The sequence below is a fragment of the Strongylocentrotus purpuratus genome, unplaced genomic scaffold, assembly GCF_000002235.5.
Source record: "Strongylocentrotus purpuratus isolate Spur 01 unplaced genomic scaffold, Spur_5.0 spur5_scaffold_11, whole genome shotgun sequence".
NCBI lineage: Eukaryota > Metazoa > Echinodermata > Echinoidea > Camarodonta > Strongylocentrotidae > Strongylocentrotus > Strongylocentrotus purpuratus.
The window spans coordinates 16,323,184-16,345,314 of record NW_022145596.1 but is presented as its reverse complement, the minus strand read 5'-3'; the positions used below and the strand labels follow the sequence as shown (position 1 = coordinate 16,345,314).

The 22,131-nt window shown below is 36.5% G+C and overlaps 2 protein-coding genes across 4 annotated transcripts in view; one reads left to right on the top strand and one right to left on the bottom strand.

The window, feature by feature from the left end:
* LOC574877 (alpha-N-acetylgalactosaminide alpha-2,6-sialyltransferase 5) overlaps positions 1-12,605 on the top strand; it is a 59,267-nt gene extending 46,662 nt beyond the window's left edge. For all 3 annotated transcript variants that reach the window (XM_030980811.1, XM_011681337.2, XM_011681343.2), the window contains one exon: positions 3,219-12,605. In XM_030980811.1, the coding sequence (XP_030836671.1) occupies positions 3,219-3,543 (325 nt within the window). In that variant the 3' untranslated portion in view covers positions 3,544-12,605. The remainder of the gene's footprint in view (positions 1-3,218) is intronic.
* A 1,272-nt stretch (positions 12,606-13,877) lies between these two features.
* Positions 13,878-19,618, bottom strand: LOC100890870 (methyltransferase-like protein 7A). The gene is made up of 2 exons (XM_003729267.3): positions 18,927-19,618; positions 13,878-18,152 (listed from the first exon to the last, which is right to left on the bottom strand). The coding sequence occupies exons 1-2, from the start codon at positions 19,443-19,445 to the stop codon at positions 17,916-17,918; spliced, it is 756 nt and encodes a 251-aa protein (XP_003729315.2). The 5' UTR covers positions 19,446-19,618; the 3' UTR covers positions 13,878-17,915.
* Between the last annotated feature and the right edge of the window lie 2,513 nt (positions 19,619-22,131).

Sequence of the window (22,131 nt, the reverse complement as noted above, 5' to 3'; positions counted from 1 at the left end):
CCTCTCCTCTTCTCCCTCCCTCTCCCTCTCTCTCTCTCTCCTCCCCCTCTCCCTCTCTCTCTCCTCCCCCTCTCCCTCTCTCTCTCTCTCTCTCTCTCTCTATCTCATTATCTCCTGCACATTTATCTCTTTTCTCAGTATCGATGCATGCATTAATATTATCATTACGTTGTCCTATGGTTGATTAAGTTCTCTCACACTACCATGAATGCATACATTACATTTACAAATGAGATAACGCACAAAGAGCTAGATAGAGCCTAGCAAGGACCAACCCAGTAATGAAATTGTTTGTAGAATTTCATATGTTCATGTGATAAGGCTGTAGGCAGAATTCAGTCCTCAGGATTATATGTACAAGTACATGTATGTGTAAAAAGCTGTAAAGATCACGTAGAACATATTGGCAAGGAAATCCAGGTACCGGTACATGATATTCACGCAACATGTTATTTCTTCTTGGAAAGTCATAAATTTGTTTTTTTTATGGCATTAAATCAATCCCATTTTGATATTTTGTAGAATACTTGATACATTTATTTTAGATGATGTGTAGGGGGGGGGGGGGGCTAGGCTGAAGTATTTTGTTCTACTAAAGAATGATAATGTACATGTAGCCTGACTAAAGGACATTAATACGAATTACAAAATTTGTAAAGAAATGTATAAAGAATCATCCTAATATGAAAGGAAAATACCATACAGACTAGAAAACAACATCTTGTACACACGTATTAAAGAAACTAATTTCTGCCGAGGTCAGTCGCCGTGAAAGGTGGCCAATCATTAGTGCGCACTCAGGGAAAGCCCCACCCAGTAATGCGATTTTTGTCCGATATAACATTCAGACTAGATCAGGGCTTTGATTCTTCGTCGAGTTTTCGTTGTAAAAGATGTTCTGTATGACGTTTCGTTATGCAATGTTCAGACTGGGATCAAATTAATTGCGTATGGTATGGCCGTACGATTCTTGTATAGCCATACATTCAAAACCTTATGGCCTGAAGCAAACATTGCATTAATTTGCACAGACACACACATCCTGTTTTGCTAAAACACATCTGCGAAAGAAAAACAAAATCTTGCATTATATTTCCCTTTCACGTTTAATACCACGCCAGCATGTAGGGAATACTGATCAGATTCATGAGACGAGCTGCTTTATAATTGCCTCTTATTTCTGTTCTCCATATTTTATTTATGACAAGTCTGGAGTTGGGGGATCTTGTTTCGCCGGAAAAAATAAAAAAATGCAGGTGTCACATGACTCAGCGCGGGAGATAAACCTGGGGAGTCGTGCCTTATCTCCGTTAAAAAGCGCAAGAGATCGTCTATTCAGAGCCAGGAGGGCATTGACTCAACATGTACGGTTAAAGTATATGTGTTGGCCTCCTTCTGGCTCCGAACAGACGTGATGATCGATGAGCAAGCAGTCCCTTGAGCAATTTTATTGTTATGAAGTTGGAGTAAATATTCATTGGAGTCGAAATGCTAATTACCGCTGAGGGTTTTTGTATAGGAGATATATATCGCCTGGTAGACCCTGACGATTCCCTTGGTAGGAGGTGTTGTTTATGGTTTAGTTCCCCTGCAGTAGTGTCACACTTGTGCTGTGCCGATGCAGATCGCGATATGATCTCATGTAATCTATCCCAGGTACTAGCATCTCATCGTTTGAGGGAAAAAAGAGCGTCAAATTTATAGCTTATACCCTGGATCAACCCATATCTGTCCTTGTTTGAAACTGGATATGATGTATCTTTTTTTTTTTCTTCAACATTAATTTTGACTCCTCTGCCTAGACAAATAGATCCGAGATTCAGATTGTTAGTTTTATTCCTCTGCCATCATATTTGATACGTCGTGTTGTCATCTATCTATTTATCCCAGGTAATAGCATATTATACCATGGATCAATCCATATCTGTCCACGTTTGAAACTGGAAATGATATATCTTTTTTTATTTCACATTAAATTTGACCCCTCTGCCTAGACAAATAGATCCGAGATTCAGATTGTTAGTTTTATTCCTCTGCCATCATATTTGATACGTCATGTTGCCATCTACATGTATCTGTTCATCCCAGGTAATAGCATATTATACCCTGGATCAATCATATCTGTCCACGTTTGAAACTGGAAATGATATATCCTTTTTCATTTCACATTAGATTTGACCCCTCAGCCCAGACAAATAGATCAGAGATTCAGATTGTTAGTTTTATTCCTCTGCCACCATTTTTTGATACATCATGTTGTCATCTATCTATTTATCCCAGGTAATAGCACTGGATTATACCCTGGATCAACCCATATCTGTCCTTGTTTGAAACTGGAAATGATATATCTTTTTTTATTTCACATTAACTTTGACCCCTCTGCCGAGACATATACGATAGATCAGAGATTCAGATTGTTAGTTTTATTCCTCTGCCACCATATTTGATACGTCATGTTACCATATTTTCTGTCTTGTTGCTCTACATATTGACCAAATTTATATAAAATCTGAGGGTAATGTTTTGAATTGAAAATGACAGCTCTGACAGAGAGAATTAGAACTACAAATATGACCCTTGGAAGTTCTTAGAGGATAATTGGTCGTAGACTGACAGTGATAGTTTATGGCTCAAAATAGATTAATAGTGTACCATCATTGAGTTGGATAGAGCGATATAAATGACAAGCTCCAGTGTTTGCTGATATTTATCTTGTGTGTACAGGCACGGTTAAATTGCTTTTGTAAGAGAGGGAGAGATTTATGAAGAGAATCTGACAAAGATGAGCAGAGAGAGGCAGAGATGGAGAGGGAGGGAGGGAGGGAGGGAGGGAGAAAGAAAGAATGAGAGAAAAGAAAGAATTATTGTTTTCCCACCCATTCAATTCCATGATAATTCTGTTTGTAAAAATGTGAACATGTTTTACATTCATTTCATTTGTACAATGTGATTCGTTAAATTGCCATGGGTTGTGAATAGTCCAAAAAATAGTCTTGGCAGCCATCTCTCTGTAAAGACAACCTGTCTGTAGTGGTCATCCATATTGCCACAACCTAGAAGGATATGTGTGTTGAAGAACCTGTTTAGAAAGGCTGCCTGTCTATCAACATTGGCCAGTTTTCCTGTTTCCTTTGAAACACAGACTTGACTTCATAACAATCTACATCAGCCAGAATTTCACTCATTCTTTTCCTCTTTTTATTTTTACTCCTCTTTAGGGAGCATCCCAATGAAAAGGTGCCTTACCACTACTACGACCCCTCCTCCAAGCCAGAGTGTACGTACTACCACACGAGCGAGGTCAGGCTGACGAGCGGTCATCTCTTCATCACAGAGAAAGCGGTCTTTGCCCGCTGGTCAAGCATCTACAACATCCACTTCCATTACCCGTACTGGGAACCGCGGCCGTACAGCGTCAGCGATACGCTTAGAACTCCTTTCCTCTTGCGCTACCATATAGCCAACAACAGACTCTTTGCAAAGTATCCCTTCTGGAAGCTCTACTTCCACTTTGCCGGAATATTTTACCCCCTGGTGCATTGATGCTGGGGGGCTATTGTAGATAGCGTATTTCTTGTCGTCATCGTCGCCGTCGTCATGTTCTTGTCGCTGTCATCGTATGGATTTTTTTTTCATCGTGACCGTGTTGTTAATGTTGCTTGTTTGGATGACGCTTGCATGCAGGAGTCATTTTTCGGACACGTCGATGGATGTGATATGAAGTGAATTTACATGATATTAATGGAAAGCAAGGGAAAGGAAAAGGAGGAAGGAAAGAAATGGAATGATGGAAAATAATAGAAGGAAGAATGCCTGGAAGCATACAATCAGCACAGTGAATATAAAGGTAGATGTTTCTTGCCAGAAAGAAAGATCTACCCATCCATCTAAAAGTTGCAATGATGGGTTCTCAAGAAACCAGGAGGACTTCATTCAAGTTGGATCTGCTTCGTTGTACAACCTAACGTCACATGATCTACACCCTGACCTGTGATTGGTGGAACACGGGAATCTCTTCGGCCCTTCCAGATCTCACCATGGCCTATTCAAAAAGCGTCAAAAATGCTACTTAACTCCTTCTACCGTCGTACATACACATGTAACATTCTCATTGCAGTGCTGGCTGTGACAGTCAATTATTGAAAGGGTTCCCTTGGTGATGCGATGATTAAAGTGGAGAGTTTGTGTTTACCGGTGTAATGCTTTTTTATAATGATTTACAACTGACATTTACAGCAGGATGGTGGCATATCTTGCAACACTCCAAGGTATACTTATGAAGGCTTGTTCAGATATATGGCCCGGTAAACTGCCGCAAGGAGGTTTTTTGTGTATAAAATGAAAGGCAACTGCGTGTAACAAGGACTTGAGCGTATTCACCGAGTCTGTTTGTTATGAAGCGTATAACACTTCACGTCATCGTTATTAAAAAAAGCTGTGGTTTTGCCGTGGCGTATCTGAACAAGCCTCAAAGGAGAACAAAAATTGTTCGAGCCGAATTTAACGTCTGTCCTCACAATCTCGACTGGAATATTGGTACCATATAAAAAGTATGTTTTTCATTTCGGACTCGTGTTTCTCATAATCATATTTGCAATCTTGCATTTCACTCCATGCTTCCTGAAATTGAGCCTCGTGAGAGAGCGAAATTGATATTCAGAAAGCAAACAACCTCTCCATTTATAAACTAGAAGTGTTTTGTAATTTTCTGCCGGCCGTTGTTTATTTAATAAGAAAGCATACCTGGCACAATCAATAGTGTAAACCAGGTAGACACATATATTGTTTCTTGTGTTTTTTTTATACCTCCAAATGAAAAACATGAAGAAATTGAGGAAAATGCTTCTTGTGGAATAATTGATAAAAATCATGCATAAATTTAAGAAACAAAGTGATCAATGCTCGTCATGATGATCGATTGTAATGATAGTAAGTTTGAAACACTTAATGAAATTGATAGGACAGGTGAGAAAGGCCATGGACCCGTTTCACAAACCTTTTTTCAATGACAAATGACAAAAATCAGTGACAAATCTGGTGATAACCAATCAGAAGCAAGGATTTCAGTAGTTTATAACAAAACCTGTCATTTGTCACTGATGACAAGTTTTGTGAAACGCCCCCCAGGAAGGGTACATGGAGGAATCAAGTTAAAGCCAGGAGAAAGGATATTTTTTTGTTATATACCTCCTGCAAGCAATGCAATGCTGGGCGTTGCTTATCTGTATTAAATATGTGTGTATCAGTATAGGGCTCTCTTTCCTTTGAATTGGCAATGAAGGCATCGTACCGAGACCTGAGTCAACTATTTCCTCTTTCTAGAAAGAAACCTTGTTTTTAAATTATCTAGCCAAGATGTGAATAATTAGGCATTCTAATTCAGAGTTGTACATTTGTTTGTCCCTCTGCAACGGGACAGCGAGTTTGAAATCAATGTTTCTGATTGATTTCTTGTTAGTGTCATGAGGGGGTGTAGGAGAGTGAGTCATAGATGCGAGCTAGTTAGTACAAGGTCCGACAAATCCTCGTCAGACGACGACGTGTCGATTAAATATAGAGTTGAGGTAAGGATATGTTATCAACAGCGATTTCTGATTAGACATATATCTACAAGCTCATGTGATGTTTATATAAGAGCTGAGTATTCATTCATTCAGTAGACCCCAGTCACATTGCCTACTTGTTCCCGAACCAACCAATTCATTGACCATGTGTCGTGATGTCATTTCCTGTGTGACGTGTTGTCGGTCTGGCGTTTGTCTCGTTTGGTGCGACTGAGGTGAAAGGCTGACCGAATGCCATACCTGCAAAATTTGAATGATGTTTAGGGTCATATTGTATCTTTTTCAATCAATCTTGTCATGAATATGGATATTGGGGTTTGGGCATTGATATTGGTGCCATGTCATTTAGATCTAAGATAACTAGACTACGATCCGTGGAAGAATTGTCTAAACGTACCCAGAATATTCACAAATTGTACAGCATATAAATTTATGTTTTTTATAATTGATTTTATTCGCATGGCTGAGGGGTTGTTTTTTAAAGGATACTTGAAAGAAAAAAAATCACATGGTTTGCAATTGAAGATCTCTAAACACCCAAGTATTAGTTACTCACAGTTTTTTTTCTTCTTTCGTTTTGATCAGGTGTGAAATCTTTCTCATTACAAAAGCTTTTTGAATGAATTTCAAATTTAGCCACAGAAATAAGTAATCAGAAGGATGGAAAAATTAATTCGGATATTGTTTGAAATAATCGGAACACCAAATTCCAAAATAATTATCAGTAGTTGACCTACTTTCCATTGCCTTTAAACTTTGATAAAAACCACAAAATCAATTTTGACAAGAAAAACAGCGCTTGTAAACATGCTAAAAAATATTTGTCTCTACTTTTGATGAAGGATTTTTTTTTTAAATCACAGAAATACAGATCAGGCTGTCAATTCAGTGTAAATTGGGAATGAATACGGTTTTAGAAACAGCTGATGGATAAATCATATGTGAGGCTGGAGTTCTATGAAATATTGATTTACTCAGACCAACCATACTCTCCTATTTATCTCCTTTCATTTGAAAAAAAAATGTGCTTGTATTCATTTTACTTTTGTTTCTGTCCTTTATAGACAGAATATTTAAATTATGAACTTTTTTTGCTTGCTCTTTTGCATTAAATGTTGTCTTTGTTTACCTCTTCTCAAACATTTTTTTGTACCCATTTTAACATTTCACCCTTGTCTATTCCCTTGAAGTCAATAAGGATTTGATCATTCAAAGGTACTTGCCTGCATATTTATTTCCCAATGAAATTTGATCATATTGTCAAAAGAAAATTGGCTTGGAATATCTTAAAAGGATGTATATCGTTGATCAGAGATTTGTTGTTGTTGTGAATATGACAGATATGCCCGTTGCGATATGCACTGATTATTTATATGTAAATGAATAGAGTAGATTACAACTATCTAAGCTTTAACGAAAACATGTACATGTATTTCATTGTAGAATTAGTAAGTGGTACAGAGCCAGTTTGATGTCATATAACATCATTATTCATTAAATCATTTGTGATCAGCTTTAAGCCTCAAGAGTGTATGAGCTCCATCAATTTGATGGCAAAATTTTACCTAAATTGTATTAATATGATGTGAAAGGGGATGACATTTAACACACACTTCTGCAAGGATTTCCACAAAATGTGTTTGAAGACGAATATTGATGAAATAATACAAAATTTTGGTTTTTCTGCGAAGAACAGTGAACCCAAATATGGCATTCTGTCATCAATATTCATCTTCAAACATTTGTTTTGAAAATCCTTGCAGAAGTGTGTGTTTAATGCAAAACCCTTTCACATCATTCAATTTAAGTTATTTTTTGCCAACAGATTTTGGGAAAATTTGGGGTAACAATTTGGAGGGGCTTTAGAGTTGCATACATGTACATGATCATTTGGCATTATTATCTTGGTCAATGCTTAATTATGGTCAAGAATCACGATATAATGTGGGACTGAAAAAGCACAATTGGACAGTGCATGTTCCAGGTCAATGATATATATATATATATTACACTATTACATAGGAGATAGTAAAGTTTAAAGTGTGTATACATTTAATTTGAACTACCGGCAAATGGGACGTTGGTCTAATTCATATTCTAGCTTGCAAAATATTTTTCACCAACTCTATATTGTGCAGGAGATAATCAGAGCTTTGAAGCGGGTATAATTTGAACCAACTGTCATCGCAAAGCATTGGGGGAGTTATTATTATCCATTTTCTACCTTACACAATTATTATGGACCCGCATTATTATTATTACACATGAGATGGTATTAAAAATGTGTGTAGTTTGAACCATGGGTCATATCTAAATATTTGGCGAGTTGGCCTCATTTAATTTCTGGCATAATATAAGGTATCTCGGCCTGACTGTTAAATTCTGCTAGCTTTAAGATCAAGACATTGGATGGACCTACCGAGGAAGCCATGATGGTTTCCAACAGGAAAGACTAGTGTATGTATAGTCATGAAAACCTCCCCGTCAATGATGCAGATAGCTCTCAGCCGATTTAACAATAACCATGGTAACGAGCTGCTGTTGCCCCAGGTGAAGAATAGAGTCATGTTGATTTCTGTGTCGGGCGATAGAGCACTCCCCCTGCGCTGCTTACTTATGTATTGTCCACAATGGCTGTCTGGCTGATGGTGACAACTGATAACCGGTATTAATTACATGTGCATGATGAAGTACACGTGGAGGTCAAATTATGATAATAGGAGCTCTTGAAGTAGGGTACTCGGTCAGGCTGATTCGTGGTCGCGGTGGAAAATTAAATACTTAACTTGCTACCTCTATTCCCCTGAATTGGATAGATTTTCTGAATAATTACTTGAAAAACTAGAGAAAGGGGTGAATTTAAATCATTGACCTCATCACTGGACATTAGTTACTATCATTACATTCTTAATCAAAATAATCCATCTTTTCTATGATTTTCATCAAATTTTAGGCAGTATTCTAGTGTGGTGTATATCAAATAGATTTTTTAATTTCCAGAATGGTGCAAGGCTTGCACTCTTCCGCTGACCTCTATCATGGCAGTTTAATCATTGTATTTTTAAGTTAATTCACATAGCATTTTGAATCACGAGTATGCAGCTTGGCATTATTCTAAAAGACTATTCTGTGGTTATTCTGTATTCATATCATATAACATCATGTGAGTACTGTCTTTCAGCATGCATGATACATGCAGGAGATCTACCAAAAAAAAAAAACACATTGTGAAGCTATCCCTTTCTAGATACTGTACACCATCTTAGCACAAGGTGGCGCTGTTGCACTTGTCCCCAAATGATTTTTGTTTTCCTGCTGTACATTGAAGAAACTGCATTGTTAAACCATCTGTGAATGCTTGACAGATACAACATAATCTACTTAGATTCAGGTGGGTGCTATTTCATGTTTAAAAAAATAAAATAAAGCACTTGCAGTATTATTGTTCTTTGGCTCTTAGCATAAGCCATTATCAATCAATTCAATGAACCTTTGCCTTGTATGTCATATACCTTGTGTCCCCTGGGACCTGTTGCATAAAATTTACCATGGATGGTAACTCTGCCATCAATGGTAACTACCATGGTAACATTGCTCAACAGCCAATCAAAATCAAGTATTCCATGGAAGTCATCATTGTTGACAAAGTAACCATCAGTGATAAGTTTTATGCAACGGGACTCCAGATCTTATTATTATTATACCATTCTTATTGATTTCTTCTTGTCTTTGTTTTGTTTTGCACATTTATCATCCATATAATCACTTACCTATAAAACACTTGGGAGTAGTCATATATGTAATGAAAAATGTACTAGATTAGCGACGTTATTTGGACTACATTCCGCCCTATATCTATTTATTGTGTTATTAATTTTACTACTGGTACTTGTTATTCTTCTATTTATGTGATGTTTACCCCGCATGCTGAAAGTACATATTCGTGTCAACATATTATAGATACCGGTACTCTAAAATTGGCATCATTGAGTCTTGTATGCATGTTGTAGCCTACTGGTAGGGAGCTTGTAGAAGTGTTGCACTTTTATATAAGGTGGATACATTGAAATAATATGTGAAAGTCCTCGTTATTTCTGAAATAATATCAGCATTCATATTATGATGTGCTTTTGCCATCCAGTTTGTATATTATTGAGGCTCGCCAATCACGTGATTACCACAAGTATGAAAGGTAAGGAAGAAGAAAATATATTAATCTGTGACTTATTTTGTCACAACTTCTGCCTATGATGGTCCAAAGATTGTCCGTGTGTGCGCTGGAGACTATGACATGATGCACTGTAGGTTTAGACATAAATCATTGATTATTTGTAGTGATAGTTATTTACTATTGCATAAATCATTGATTATTTGTAGTGATAGTTATTAACTATTGCATAAATCATTGATTATTTGTAGTGATAGTTAGTTACTATTGCATAAATCATTGATTATTTGTAGTGATAGTTATTTACTATTGCATAAATCATTGATTATTTGTAGTGATAGTTATTTACTATTGCACTCTCTCTTTTGTTGTTGTTGTTTGCCTATTCTTTTTTCCTGTGGGGGAGTCTGAAGGCGAAGGAAAAGTGAATATACCGGTACTAAAGATGTTTGTTTAGGAGATCTCTGTGTTTCTATAATTATATCATTGTTATATTGGTTACAACTTCCTTTGAGTCAAGTTATTTGATTTCAATTCAAATTATGTCTTTTTGAAATTCTTGACCTTTTTTATCATTTTGCGTGTCATTATTGTATTGTTTGTCTGGAAGATTTTTACGAACTGTTTTCATGAAATTAGAAAAATTAAGGTTTTGAGTATGGGATACCGAAATCGCAAAATTTGGGTTTTGAGTATGGGAAACCTCGATCATGTTTTCTTGATTATGCCTTCATTCGATTTGAGAATTAAGTTTTATATATTTAATTTCACAAAAGGGCGTAAGAGTATGAGTAACATACTTACAAGTCGTGTTTGGTTGAAAAATAGTATCTCGCACTGATAAGTTATTTTAATTGGATAATTTCCTCATAATTAACAAGAGTTATGGTCATGCAGTGGAATGCCTTCTGATACTCATCTTGTAGGTTTTTTTCAAAAGTAAAATTCTTGTTGTTACAATTTCTCCGGTCTGTGATAACCATTATTTAATTTGAGTTGAACAGATGCTGCCAATTTGATAGCATTGGATTGCCACAATTCATTTATTTAACTTTTTTTTAAATGCAGTCTTTTGGATAAATGTATACCTTGATTTTGGGAATGAATTTTTCTCAAATGAGATACATGAAACAAAGCTGTTCATTGACATATACTAGTATCAAATCTTCATATATGGTACTACTGTATAGTGCTTGACTTAACATAGTACTACACGGTTTTAATTTATTGGAAGTTGGGGGGGGGGGGTAAAAGATATTGGGTATGTAGACGTGTTCTGGGTTCTGTCTTATAATTGATTGCCACTTGAATTCAATCAAAACTCTGTACTAAAGAGATGAAGGTTACTTGGTTTGCAATTGATTGGAGGTCTTGTATTCAATCTAGAGTCATTAATTGCAGCTCTTTTATAAGACGAGGCCTCGCTTATCAATATCCAACCACACATCGCATAATTGCTTTGTATATTTATTAAAACTTACCTGCAGCAAGTTTAATTGGAGACATTCCTGTGAATAAATCTAGTGTGTGTTGTGCATGTGTTGATTCGGAAAGACAAGTTCTAATTCATGTTTTTTCTTGAATGCCTATTTAATATTTATGATACCCCACCTAAATACAACATTTGTACACATTTCCACTTTTCTATAGAAGTAAGCAATCTTGTTGAAGTGGTTTTAGTTAGTCTAAGATATCATTTCAGACTGTTGATTGATCATCATTATTTTGTGGTATTTGATTGGCAAGTGATCCTGTCAATTTTTGTGATGGTATGGTAACAAATAATCATGAATTCTTGGAAAGACTTCATGAACTCTGTGTAATTTCTTAAAGAGCTCCCTCTATCGCTCAGTGACAGAGATGTTGAGAATTGAGAATGGTGTATACTGTATAGATATCGATATCCATCTCGTGTATAATGTACATAATTCCTCCCTTTTTTTCTTCAAAGATGATGAGATTGTAATTGTGATTTTGAATTTCACGACAATGTGGGTCATGTGTGCATAAATTTGTTGGGTAAATTTTCTTCTTTTGTCTTTGTTTAAATTGGTCACGTACGGTATGTGCACCATTCGTTATTGCATATATGCCATTGCAAGATTAATAACGTGTCGGTGCTGTGGTCAGCAAATGTTTGTCTGTTTGGAAATTGAGCCATTGTTTTTTGTCCCTTTTCCTTGCTAACCTTTGAATTTCAAATTGATTTTTTTTTTTTTGCAATTTGTATATTTATGAACTGTACTTTTGAGCAGGCTGAAAATATTGCTAATTCGGACAAGAATCTTATAGTAGGCAGATTTTATTTATGATTGCTATTTAGAGGTTTTTTTTCTTTTTTTTAATGTGATGGTTATATTTTAGTTTCAGAAAGCATTGACTGCCATACTTGCTTTCTTGCTTTTTGGCAACAATTAAATAATAATTTCTTCTATCGACAATTGCAGAGACAGGATGAAGTATTACTTTTTTTTTTTAATGTGACTTATTTTTGTGATATTATGACTTCTGTCGTGCTGCTTTTTGTTCTGTATCTCACTCTTCGAAATTGTTCAAGCTATGTTTGACAGTTGCGTAACATTTCACGTCCACGACTGGTCGGTTTGCGAACAGTACCAGTGTCGACACACACACAATTCAAATTCAAACCATGCATTGTTGCTTTACACTTTCCTATGTAGCATTTTTAAGAAAGAAAGTTTGTAGTTATCGCAAAATGTACGATTGCACTTAGGCTAGTGGCCAAGGGAGCTACTTAATGGATGAATTTCCTTTTTTTTTTAAATTGAAGAAAAGCAGTGTTATCAATTTGATTGGTTGGAGTGGGAATATACTCAGCCATGATTTGAATAAAAAAAAGTATGTATCCTCAACTACGCCGTGTTTCTTGTCTTTCTTAATTAGTGTGTATAAATATTTATTCCAATAATGCTGAGATAGATAGATCATGGATGCTTTTGTATACATTTTTAAACAGGGATGTATTGGAGTTAGTTTGGAGAATGAGAGTTGTAAACTAGGGTGTGGGGGAGATTGAGGGCTCATATTTTTGTCGAGAGGGTGGGAAAATGGCGATATTACCCATATGTATCATAATTAAATTCTATTTCAGTAATGTTGAGAGATGGATCATGGATGCTTTCGTATAAATGTTGATACATGTATGTATTGGAGTGAGTCTTGAAAATGAGAGTTGTAGGCTAGCCTCCATTGACTTTCATTGAGGGAAGAGGCACATTATTATCAGTCCAGGATTGGGATGGGTGTGTGAGAGAGATTGAGGGTTTATATTTTCGGATGAGAGGGTAGGAAAATGGCGATATTACCCATATGTATCATAATTCAGTTTTATTTCGGTAATTTGGAGAGATGGATCATGAACGCATTTTTTTTTAAATGTTGATACACAGGTATGTGTGTATGTATTTGAGTCGAGAAGAGGCACTGTATTATTGGAGCATAGAAGTCTACTCTTAAAGATAAACTTGAGTCCTGGTAAAAAAAAAAAATGAATTCACACAGAATCTAACGAAACTTACACTGAATGTTCAAGATTACAAATAAATGTCATGTGCTGAACAATTTTGGAAGAAAATGTATACTGGCTGAGTAATGAGCATAGAAAGATAAGGAAATCAGGGTAGTACTAGCCCCGACACCATGTGTATTGTCCCATATACATATTTCTGTGTAAGTGATTGTTACTTTACCAAGACTCTGCCAAATTTATGATGATTTTGATGACTCCAGAACCTTGCATTACACACCATTACTTACATGCTATATGATCAACTTTTCTGATCCATTCCACACCTTTTCTTTCACAATGCAATCCTATTACCAGAACTCAAGTTTATCTTTAATGTGTAGAAAAGGGTGTAGAAAAGGAAAGAGAAATATACATGTATAATGACTACAATGGACAGGCACAAGATATTAGCCCTTCTCCAACGAATGTAGTATGTACACACTTTATGAATGATAAGGGCGGACTTTGCCCCCTTCTAATTATTTGCTCTGCCATAATTCAGAAATGATGAGGAAGATAACAAAACCTTTCTGTGTGTGGAGCGATTTCTGCATCTCGGACATGGACATACATGGCACTTCATGAACAAATGAAAATGGCATTACACTATAATAAATTGTTTGCATCACTTTTAACAATTTTATTGATAGAAAAATTAAAACATGATTTTACAAGTTACAAATACAAAGAAAACTCACAGGGACTACATCTACAGACTATCGATGAATAACACTTAGCTTTGGTCTTGCTTTCTAGCTTTAACATGGAGAGAACAAATGAATACATGTACTATATTTTATCTATATCTAGCTATCTGCTGTTTATACATGAATGTTATTCAGGAGAAAACATTTACATTACACGGTAGTAAGGCCATGTACTCATATTTCAGGGTTATACATGTAATATACAGTAAAAGAAGGCTATGGCACACATGGACCCAATATTTCACAAACTTCTTTTCTAAATGTCAATAGGGGTGGGTCATAAGTGAGTTGATATTCAACTGAAAAACTAAAACAAATAACAGGCAAAATATTAACATAAGAAGAGATATCATAACTACTTGTTTTCAAACTTGATTTGTAATCATTGTGCATTGAATATACTTTCACAATTTGTAAAACACTTATAACCAACTATACATGTACAGATACAAAGACTACATAAAATTACACAATCACATAAGTATTTGTAATCTTTGGTTATAAATCAATAGCTACCTGATTCATGCAGGGACTTGAATCATCTTGAAACTATATTTTCTCTTTTTAACATATATTGCGCTTACAAAATGTTTTAACATAAATATTTCAGTCATACTAAAATTATGCAAACAAGCAATTAAAAATAAAATGCTTATCAAAGCAAAATAATTTAGAGGGGAGAAGAACTCATCAGCATACCCGGAAAGGTTATTAAAGGTCATTAAGCATTTCTACAATTCAAGTTTGAGTATTAATACATGTATATTTTGTTACTATATTACTATATTTGACATTGGTATCGTTGAAAATCCTGTTTATTCGCCTTTACAATGATGCCCAATTTGTCATGATTATGTAATCATGGAATGTGCAGTGCACCTGAAAATGTGAATAAACGGGCTTTTCGATGATGACAGTGCTATTTAAAGAGAGATATCAACACTTAAACTTGAAAGGTAGAACCTTTTTGAGGAGTTTGTTATCCCTGTCCCCTTCTCTAATATCATGATTGTAAATCCAATCCAAGTTGTTATCTGGCCTCATGATTTGCTGTTCCCCTTACAATTTTCGTATATTTTGCATTAATAATATACTGCACCATTCTGTTGATGTTTTGTGAGATTAGAGTAAATAATTTGGAAGACTGATAGTAAGTCATGCATCCGACTATTCACAAACAACGCATTCTCGTACATGTAGAGTGCAGCGTAAGGTTACATTTAAGCACTTGATCGGTGAAGCAAATGAAATGAACAAACCAAAACAATCATTGTCACCTGCAATTATGTGGAAAACAGCTCTAGGACAAATTAAAGGTATGCAAATTTAAATTGTAACAATGGATTCTTTTAACCAAACCACTAGCAGTGAAAAAAAAATGCAGGTGCTTTATATGGGGAGCTGTAAAAATATTTTAAAATGTAAATGATAGTATGCATACCCGGTACATGCAATTGCATTTCTCTCTTTAAATCAAAGTTACAGCTTCTTGAATGGAATAATCATGTTTGCAAAGTTAGGTCATTTGAGTAAGAAGAGTAAATATACAAATTCTGAATGAGTGACTTGTACTGTTTCATATTCTGCACATGGACAATTAAATACCACCTTCAACAACAACAAATTGCACTAAAGTTTTCTATCATCATTTACAGTAGTCTAAATCCTTGTTGAAAGAATGACAATGAACTGTACACCATCCAACTTACTACTAGTATTCCATTTATGTATATTTTTCTACACTCCACGACCTACCCATGATGCCCGCTGCAAACTTGCCAGTTTCAAATGAAATATGGTACCAAAAAAACAGTTGGAAACACATTTTGCTTGCTACTGTTCTTTCACATAAAATGTAGAGTGTAGTAGAACTATATGTAAAAGGCACACATCAATAATCTCTCCCTGGGAAAATGTATGAAATATGAGAATAGAAAACAAATGTAGCTGGTATTGTTTAAAAGATCTCTGTATAATTTGTACCGTAAATGGATACTAACGTAGTACCTGTACATTATACATCAGATTAAAAATGCATAAGCATAGACCTCTAATACATATTCGACTGTACACAGAACATACCGTCGCTGTTTTCACGAAGTGACGGTAGTGAAAAAAAATTGCATTCACTTTGCGTTACGATTTTCTTCACTACCGCCACTTCATGAAAACAAGGACGATACATGGATGTACCATGAAATACAACCTTAATGCCCAATGGTATCACTTCATATTCCTTCTGTGCATGTATGATAGATCGTATAAAAGAGGTGGGTACATGCACATCATTTTGAAAGAGCAAGGAATTGCATTCAAAAGAACTTATAATATTTTCCTGAATTTTGCTAACATGCTGATGGCTTTGTACAGTATTTGTGAAAATAGGGGGACTTTTGTGATTGCGTACTCAGTCGGCCAAAATCGGTTTATATTTACAGCCCATATTGTACAAGCTTTTAGTACGCATGAGAGTGTCATATTTTGTGGGTGAAAATGTTCTTACAAGTATGCAAAAGGAGGGTCCTTTTCGACTCCGATAACAAATCATGATAGTGTGTTAGACCTGAGACAATGAATTGAGACCACCACGTCTTAAGGAATGAAATGTAATTGATCTGTGTAACAGAAACTACATGGCATTAAAAATACTAAATGTTCATCCGAGGTACAAAATGTTTCATCTACACATCAGGCAGCATTTTTTGTTCGAAAATAACGATTTCTCACTTTCAAATACAACATGATCTGTATCCCCACCCTCCCATTAAAAAACTATAATTCCTATTTCCTAGTTGGCAACATTAACTACAAACACTACTTGATGAAAACAAAGTGACGTTATATGGCACTTCAATGGAATTCAATATACATAATGCAATGAAGAAAAAAATTGTGTATTCAAACAAAATATCAATGGCAATAGCTACAATGGAATGTATAACAAAAAAGGGGTGGAATTTAAAACAATCACAGAGTTGTCATAAAGACTACCTACTATTAAAAAAAAAGAGATTATCCTGTTTAGAGCTGTTTGAAAGACTCAAGCTGTACTGTATCATATCAACAAGGCATTAAAGACCCCGTCGGTAGTGAAAAATTCAAAAGTTGAGATTATATATCAACGGAAAGCTCAGAAGCCATAGATTATTGACTATATGCTATTTTAGTCTGTCAGAGGAGTAACAGCTCTCTGAAAAATAGAAATCAAAAGATTTGACAATCGGAAGTTGTCAAACTTAAAACTCCCTATCAACTTAATGACATCATCTTATGTGGAGTACACATAACCTCAATGACTTTGCGTTAATAAAACACTTAAACACGTCTCATCACCCCAGCTATATGTACAGTATATAGGCGAGCCAATTGCATCCACACATTTTCTGATGTCACAGTATAACTGCAGTCAATTTGACCCCTTTTGACCTGTAATTTGGAGGGGTGCGGAAAATGAGGTTTTGATTTGCTTTTGTTCATTCAGCTTTCCATTGATAACATATAAAGTTGTATTTTCATCGGATAGGGTCTTTATATGACAACCCGACTACTTCAGACATTTACCATAATTCGGGTTAGTGCTACACATGTTCATGTATATTTTGAAGTGTGAGGAAAGCTCATCCACATTATGAATATACTTATTATTTGTTACTGTATATACTTATTGTAGAGTTTTAGTCACTTATGGTTTAATGCAGAATGAAAATATTTAAAGAAATTAACTCAATGTAATAAAAATTCAAGTTCATTCCATTTTGGTGAAAACAGCAATCTTCTTTCTTTTTTCTGTACCTGGTCTAGCATCACTACAATCTACTATACTGAATGTGAAGAACAAAATTAAACCAGGAATGGAAGAGAAAGTGTCACTATAAACTGCGTACGGTACACTAAACCTCTAACTACCGGTACTCAGTATTCCCAAGACTATGCAAATGTAATCAGGACTACTTCACTGCGAATCCAAGCACATGGGACCTGAACAAACGTGGACACTTGGCTATGTCCATCTTGGTGTATTGAACCTTGCTAAACCCGGCCCGGTCTACGGAAACATAGAAGGTGTTATTGATTTGGCAATGGGCGAGGGTGAAGACTACCGGGACCATCATCCTCTGCATGAAGTGCGTCCAGCTGTTCTTGTTGTGCGTCTCTGTGTGCTCCACGAAGTAGAATCGTCCTCCCTGAAAGATACACAAAATATGAAATCTTAGCAAGGCATTCCATGTATACACAAACATAATGTACAGACATGTTGGATGTCTGGACTCATCTTTTTCGAACAGGTAACAGGGGGGGGGGGGGGGGGGGAGGGCCAAGTTTAACATTTTTCAATAATTTATATTACATACAAATAGGTCTAGTCTAGGTGATTGACACAGCTGTATCCATTAAAAATTTTCAAACCATATGAACTGCAAAAAACATCAGTTTTCAAACAAGCTGGTTTGATTTTGGCCTTAGCTCTCCAAGACCATATTGGGGCAGGGAAAAAATAAGTGAGGGGGGCTGGGGGGGGGGGGGTCTGCAAAATCATCAACAAATAGTATGATGGGAGGTTGGTTGTCCAGACAGTCAGACACTTAACAAACATAGCCTTCTCTCTTGCCTTCTCATTAATAATAGTATACCATATATTCATAAAATAGCACTAACTAACCATCACAAATTTGTCTTTCACAATATTTTCCAACTTGTGTCTTAGAAAATAGAAGATTTATGAAATATTATATTGCTTGTAAACTTCTTCAAATTGCCGTTTTAACTGTCCGGACACACACTGTCTTGGTATACCAGCACAGACAATAACATAACATATGCTGTCTTGCCTGTCTAAAAGAAACCAGAGCTGAGGTAGACCTATAACACCAGTCACATATCATTTAACATTCCCTCTCACTGGTCCCTGACAAGCGCTCTGCAGGTCGTAAGTTGCAAGGAAACACGCCGGTACTTACGGGTTTGAGAATTCGGTGGATCTCGCTGACCACAGCATCAATGTCATCTACCGAACACATTGTGAGAGTACTAACGACGGCATCCTGACTTGAATCCTCGACATGCCCTTTTAAGTCTTCGGCTCCCATGGCCAAGAACTTTGAAATCTCCAGTGATGGATGTTTGGCAGCATTCTTGACGGCACTCTCCTCGAATCTTGAGTTCGGCTCGACGACAAGAAGGGATGTATTAGCTGGATACAAGGCGAAATTGGCCCCGGGTCCGCAGCCGATCTCCAAGGCGAAAAACCGCTGGTTGCTGTCCTTGCGCGTGGCTGCCAAGTCGGAGAAGAGTTTGTCTTTGTGCTCTTTGATTTCCAGATGGTGCTTTCTACTCACTATCGGGCAAATTTTAGCAAACACAATAGGATGGAGCTTCGAGAGGACATAATGCAGAATCCTCAAGACAATGAATACTCCAGCCAGGGGGACGATATAACGCTGGAAATAGTCGGACATTTTGGCATCGACGACCGCCATGTTGCTGATGCTAGTTTTTCCGTAGAGATCATAGTGTAGTGGGAGATCGAGACGCTAGCCCAGCCCAGTCCACGCCCACAACGCTAGTGTAATTGTTGTTCCATGCACTTCTGCATTGTCTGCGTTTAGTTTTTATTTCATTCTCAATAAAAACAAGATACAACACATACCAGAGTAATAGTAATACAAATCAATACATAAGAACAAAAACAAATTATGAGAATGAGGGTTCAACAAAAGAGAACAAATAGCTTATAAACAAGCAAGCCTAGCCTAGAACGTTTTCCACCGAGACTAATTCGGCTCACGGTCAAAACAAATAAACTTTGTTCGTAGAGATCAGTGTTTGTAACACGATCAGGGTCACCAAGTCGCAGTCCATCACAAAATGTTTAGTTTATGATTTATGAACTATAACTGGTGATCAAAATTAAACGAAATAAGAATTAAAAGGGGATGATGGGGGGGGGGGGGGATAACCTGCCGCACCGCATATTTCTATAGTGAAACTATTATGGCATAATTCTGTTCAGTATTCCCCGACTTATTCATATAGAGCATGGGGAAGCATGAGGGGCGGCAATCCGGAGAGAGCTAGGGAAGTGCCCGTGCCCACACACTTTTTCGAGTACCCATCAGCTCCTCTTTTAATATAGGAAAAGTGCCTTTTTCCCTTTATAATGAATGCCCCTTCTCCTAAGTGCCTCTTTTAACCTCTGATAAGAACCCTTTTCTAAAATAATATTATGTGCCCCTCTTCCTTTGTATAAATCCCCTTTTCCCTTAATTCTTATAAGTGGACCATCAGGTGCGAGAAGTGCCCCTTTTTACCTCTGATAAGTGCCCCTTTTACTTTGACATGCGCTCCTTTGTATAACAAGTGCTAGTTTCCCGTTCTCATAAATGCACCCTTTTCACCTTTGATACGTAGGGCCTATCCCTTTCAAATATGGCAGGTTCTCTTTGTTAATTTTGATGTATTTCCCCATAGATATACCCCATTCTTAAAATATATATATATCCCACTGTCGCTTACAAAATGTCAATCAAAAGAGCTATATCTAATTTTAAAGAATCGGAGCAGCTTTGTAGTTTTGAGTTTACCCTTTGAGGTGCTCTTTCTTTTTCCAGAAATTCCTTTTTTCTGCTGGTGCACCCCCACTTTCAAAGACACTCCGTCACCACTGGGGGTGTCACAGAAACTCACCCTTATTACAATTTAATCAGGACACATAAGTGAATAATTCTGAATAGTCAAGTATTATGATATTTATAGTAAAATTCAAATTTGTACCATGGGTCTAGAAGCTCTATCAAAAGTAACGATTAAAGTAAGAGCACATACAAAATTACAATGCATGGTCGAAGTCTGATCACATTTTCGCTTTCACCTTTCTAGCTGATAATTTGCATCATCGTGGAAAGATTAGCTTTAACTTATGAATACACAGTCATTTAATCTTCTTTGTCATATTCCCATATCATTCAGAAATCACTGGGATTGCATGCGCTTTTAATTCTGAAATAGAAAATATTTTTGTGTACGTTAAGTAGGCCTATACAATCATGTTAGCCTATTATCAAACCATGGTGACGTATACAGGGGCGGCTATCGGCGGGGAAAAACAGGAAAAATTTGCATGGGGGGGGGGGCAGTCCAGCCACCGGCCGGAAATTTCAAAAATCTGCAGCCAAAAATGGTATACAAAATATTGAAGATGTGTATAAAGGCTGCAACACATAATGTAGCTGGACTCTTAAGGTTTTCGAGAATGCATGGTTTATCTAGGACTATTCAAACGGATCCTCGCCAAGGTTAGTCGTGTAAAGTACAAGATCTGTACCTTTTTAGTTACTGTAATGCCCCCCCCCCCCCCGGGCCCCCGTCATGACAAGAATACGCTGCCCGTAATAATAATTGTTGAACATTATTTTCGTGGAAGGTCGTAACATTATGCAATTAATCGATACGTCTGTCTCGAGAAGCAATGGAGGTTACGTCATAAACTCACTCCGGTCTTTAGTTTCCTTTCTGCTCTTGTGGTGTTTATTATACCACTTGGATGATATACTGGTACCCGATGGACGCCGATATCTCCTTGGTTAGACCTATTTAATTTTATTTCGTTAATATCTTTTAAAATAATTATTGCAGCTGCTATTCTGAAAGTAATGTGAAGGCAGACAACTTCAATTTAATACGTGGTGAGACAGTCTGTAGGTCCAGGATTATGTAGAAAAAAGAGGGAAGGGCACAATAACAAGCGAATAAAATAAGGTCTGTGTATAGGCATACTTAATGAAGGTGGTGTAATGGTGAAATTCCAACCACTTCTACCCCGCTGCTCAATCTTTTCTACGTAACTGTACAAGCGAGGGGCAAAGGGGCCGACCTTCAGAAGACAAAAAAAAAATCGCATTTAAAACCAAAAATAATTATTCGTATTGTACATTTCCTTGCATATTTTTTTCATCCTGTAAACTTCCCCTTTTTTTAAATATTATTTTCTCTAAAATGAAATACATATTGTTCAAATCATTCTTAACAAAACTGGATACATTGTACATTAATAGTTTGGATTAAACATCAATTGTATAACATTATATACACTTAAAATATTGTATCAAACCATATTATGTTCATGAAAATCGTCACCGTTTTCACGAAGTGGCCTCAGTGGCCAAA